The following is a 4,022-nucleotide window of genomic DNA, read 5'->3' on the forward strand; positions in this document are numbered from 1 at the left end:
ACCCGGTTCTCCCAGATTGGAGTCCACACACTTAACCACTACACCAAACTGGCTCTCAGAAAAGTGCCCTATGATATTGAGTGCTGGCCAAGAACGCACTGCCATGGTCTTGTGGTCTAATGCAATGTTGGTTGAGGCCCACCAGAATGTGACGGGACAGCCTGGAAGAGCTGCACTGTTCCTTATTCTGTGAGAGCATTAATAAAAACGGTGGCCAGAGGAGAGAGCAGAGGGTGGCAAAATAACTGGAAAGCCACTGTGGAGATGTGCTGAGTCCCGAGTATTTGAAAGCGCAGCTCCCACGAATAAGTAGATTGTGAAGAATCGAGCATCCAGGCAGATCCTGGTAATCTAGACAGCTCAGCATCTCCCAACGTAAGGGGCAGAGCCTGTGCATGGCATGCAGAAGGTCCCAGGTTCAATCCCCAGGCAGGAGGCGATGGGAAAGACCTTGACCTGAGACCCTGGCTCAGTGGCAGAGCCTCTGCTTGGCATGCAGGAGGTCCCAGGTTCAATCCCCGCCATCTCCAGTTAAAAAGGACCAGGCAGGAGGTGATGGGAAAGACCTTGAACCTGAGACCCTGGCTCAGTGGCAGAGCCTCTGCTTGGCATGCAGGAGGTCCCAGGTTCAATGCCCAGGATCTCCAGTTAAAAAGGACCAGGCAGGAGGTGATGGGAAAAGACCTCCGCCTGAGACCCTGCAGAGCTGTAAAGAGGGGATGTGGCTCAGTGGAAGAGCCTCTGCTTGGCATGCAGAAGGTCCCAGGTTAAATCCTGGTGGTGGTGGTAGAGAGGGAGGTATCCAGGAACACCCCCAGACTTTTCACACTCGACGTAGGTACAAGTGGAGCCCCATGTTATTTATGACTGGTTTTAATTGTATTTATATGGAGTTTTATGTAAGCCACTGTGGATCCAGAACTAAAGAACACGTGTACAGCTTGTGTCAGGAATACCCAGTACTACTAGGGTCTCTGACTTATAGTGAAATCAAACGTTCCCCCTGTAAGCCTAAGCCAATGGATATAGTTCGTGCGCGTGGCAAAGCAAGCGAGCAGAGCAGAGAAGCTGTTAACTTTCCCAGCCGTGTAAACTGCAGCTCAAACATCTACAAGGTCAAATGTAAGATAGAGCACAGTAGCTGAGCAGGGTAGAGCTGGGAACGAGAAGAAGGAAATCCCCTCCACATTCCAGATCTATGACAGGGCTACCTGACAGCCACCCTGAGCCTGCCTTGGCGGGGAGGGCGGGTAGAAATTGAAATAATAATGATGACGATGATGACTGAGAGCCAGTTTGGTGTCGTGGTTAAGTGTTTGGACTGTAATCTGGGAGAACCGGGTTTGATTCCCCACTCCTCCACTTGCAGCTGCTGGTGTGACCTTGGGTCAGTCACAAGTTGTCTCAGAGCTGTTCTCTCAAGGGCAGGCCCCGAGAGAGCTCTCTCAGCCCCACGGACCTCACCAGGTGTCTGTTGTGGGGAGGGGAAGGGAAAGGAGATTTGTAAGCCGCTCTCATACTCCGAGCGAAGGGCGGGGTATAAATCCAATCTCTAATAATAACAAGAACAACAAAACAACAACAACAATGCTGATGCCGGCCCTGCAGTCCCGCCCTCACCTTGAGCCCCTGCAACTCCTGCCAGGTGCCCGGGGAAATGCCACCGATCCGCAGGCGGTTGTGGGCCAGGTGCAGCTCCTTCAGCCGGGTGAGGTTGGCCAGGAGCTCCGAAGAAAGGGAGTTGATCTGGTTCTTCTGGAGGTTGAGGACCTGGAGGCTGGAGGGCAGGCCGGCAGGGAGGAGGGTCAGCCGGTTGCCGGAGAGGTCGACGGTCTCCAGGCGCCGCAGCTTCCGGAAGGCCAGGCGGTGGATGTGGGCGCTGTAGAGCCGGTTGTAGCTCAGGTTGAGTTCGGCCAGGGCGTACGTGGCGGCGAAGTCGTGCGGCCCGATGTGCGCGATGCGGTTGTGCAGCAGCATCAGGGAGCGGACGCGCCTCGGCAGCCCGGGCGGCACGCTTTCCAGGCGGTTGTTGTACAGGTGGAGTGTGTGGAGGGAGCGCAGGCGGGCGAAGGCCTCGGGGTGCACCCCGGAGGCGGTCAGCGTGTTGCTCTGCAGCAGGAGGTACTGCAGGCCCCGCACGCGGCTCAGGCGCTCGGGCGGGAGCGCGCTCAGGCGGTTCCGGCCCAGGTGCAGGATGACGACGTTCGGGGGCAGGCCGGAAGGCACCTCGGTCAGGTTGTTGTTGGAGAGATCCAGGTACTCCAGGCTCTTCAGCTTGCTGCGGAGAGGCGAGAAATGCAAGGGGGCCGCCGGCAAAACACCCTCCCTGCCAGTGTTCCCTTTAAACTGAGTTTGTGTGAGCCAGCTCACAGTTTTTTAGCCTCCGGCTCACAGATCTTTGTCTTAGCTCAGGAAGGAGGGCTCCGAGTCCAGAGCAAACTAATTTATGCCATAGCCAAATGGCTCGCTCACAACTTTAACGCCGGTAGGTCCCCAAGGAGAATTTTTGCTCACAAGACTCCACAGCTCAGAGGGAGCATTGCTTTCAAGTTGCCCATGGGGGGGGGTGTCTTCCAGCTCCCCCATCCCTGCTGGGGCTCTGCCAAAAGTCCTGGGTCCCGGAATCTGCCCCACCTTACCATATGCTCCATTCTCTCCCCCACCTTGAAACTGTGCAGAAGAAGAAGAGCCGGGTTTTTATACTCCACTTTCCTTTGTGAGCTACTAGCATTAAGGATGTGAGCGAGCGATTTGGCCGCTGCATAAACTAGTTTGCTCTGGAGCCCTCCTTCCTGAGCGAAGGCAAAAATGCGCGAGCCGGAGGCTAAGAAACTGTGAGCTGGCTCACACTAGCTCACACTTAGAGGGAACACTGCCCACCACTCTACCCCCAAAGCAGCCACTTCTCACCTGAAGGTGGAGGGGTCAAGGCCATCGTTGGTCAGGTTGTTGTTCTGCAGGTAGAGCTCCCGGAGGCGCCAGTGTCTGTTCAAGGCCCCTTTGGGGACACGGGAGATGCGGTTGTTCTGGAAAATGGAGCCTTGTGGTCAGGGAAGAGACCCAAGAGTCCGCCCCCCCACAAACACCAAAGAAAAACAGCAGAGGGAGGGGGCTTCAGTTTTGCCCGTTAAGCCACCAAGACCTTCCCCTGATGTTGCCTCCTGGCACGGGTATCCAGAGGCAGACTTCCCTCTACACATGGACCATTCCCTTTAGACAGTCCTCAAATGGGTGGGGGCCTTGCTAGCATTTTCCCCCAATCTGATAAAGCCTCAGGAAGAAGGAGAGGAGGAGGAGGAGGAGAAGAGGAGGAGGAGGAGGAGGAGATTGGATTTATACCCTGCCCTTCACTCGGAGTCTCAGAGCGGCTTACAATCTCCTTTCCCTTCCCCTCCCCACAACAGACACCTTGTGAGGTCGGTGGGGCTGAGAGAGCTCTTTCGAGGACTGCTCATGAGAGAACAGCTCTGAGAGAACTGTGGCTTGTCCAAGGTCACCCAGCAGCTGCATGTGGAGCCGTGGGGAATCAAACCCGGTTCTCCCAGATTAGAGTCCGCGATCTTATTTGTCCTTTTGTCATGCACCTGGAAATTAAGTTCCAAGGCTGGAACTCCTGGACCATGCCTGAGTGAAAAGACTTGTGGTGGCCACAAGGACTCTGATTCGGGATTTGGCCCTGGGGGGAGGCTACAAGCCTTTGGGGCAACCAGCACCACTGTGCTGCCTTGGAGGAGAGCGGGAGCGTGTGTTGAGTTGGACAGACGGCTCTCAGATCTAGCACTCTACCACAGACTTGGTCTGGAGACCAAGTCCTGTGAGGAAAGGCTGAAGGAGCTGGGTCTGTTTAGCCTGGAGAGGAGACAACTGAGAGGTGATACAATCACCATCTTCAAGGACTTGAAGGGCTGTCATAGAGAGGAGGGTGCGGAGTTGTCTTCTGTTGCCCCAGAAGGTTGGGCCAGAACCAACAGGTTGAAATTAAACCAGAAGAGTTTCCGGCTAAACGTGAGGAAGAACTTCCT

At 55.4% G+C, this 4,022-nt stretch overlaps 1 protein-coding gene across 1 annotated transcript in view; it reads right to left on the bottom strand.

Annotated features, from left to right (window-relative positions):
* PODNL1 (podocan-like 1) overlaps nt 1–4,022 on the bottom strand; it is a 27,509-nt gene that overhangs the window by 4,787 nt on the left and 18,700 nt on the right. The window contains exons 7-8 of the mRNA XM_015419522.1: nt 2,911–3,026; nt 1,621–2,278 (exon numbers count right to left, since the gene is read on the bottom strand). Coding sequence (XP_015275008.1) covers nt 1,621–2,278; nt 2,911–3,026 — 774 coding nt within the window. The remainder of the gene's footprint in view (nt 1–1,620; nt 2,279–2,910; nt 3,027–4,022) is intronic.

Source organism: Gekko japonicus, unplaced genomic scaffold (genome assembly GCF_001447785.1).
Source record: "Gekko japonicus isolate JY-2015 unplaced genomic scaffold, Gekko_japonicus_V1.1 scaffold872, whole genome shotgun sequence".
In the NCBI taxonomy this organism is placed as follows: domain Eukaryota; kingdom Metazoa; phylum Chordata; class Lepidosauria; order Squamata; family Gekkonidae; genus Gekko; species Gekko japonicus.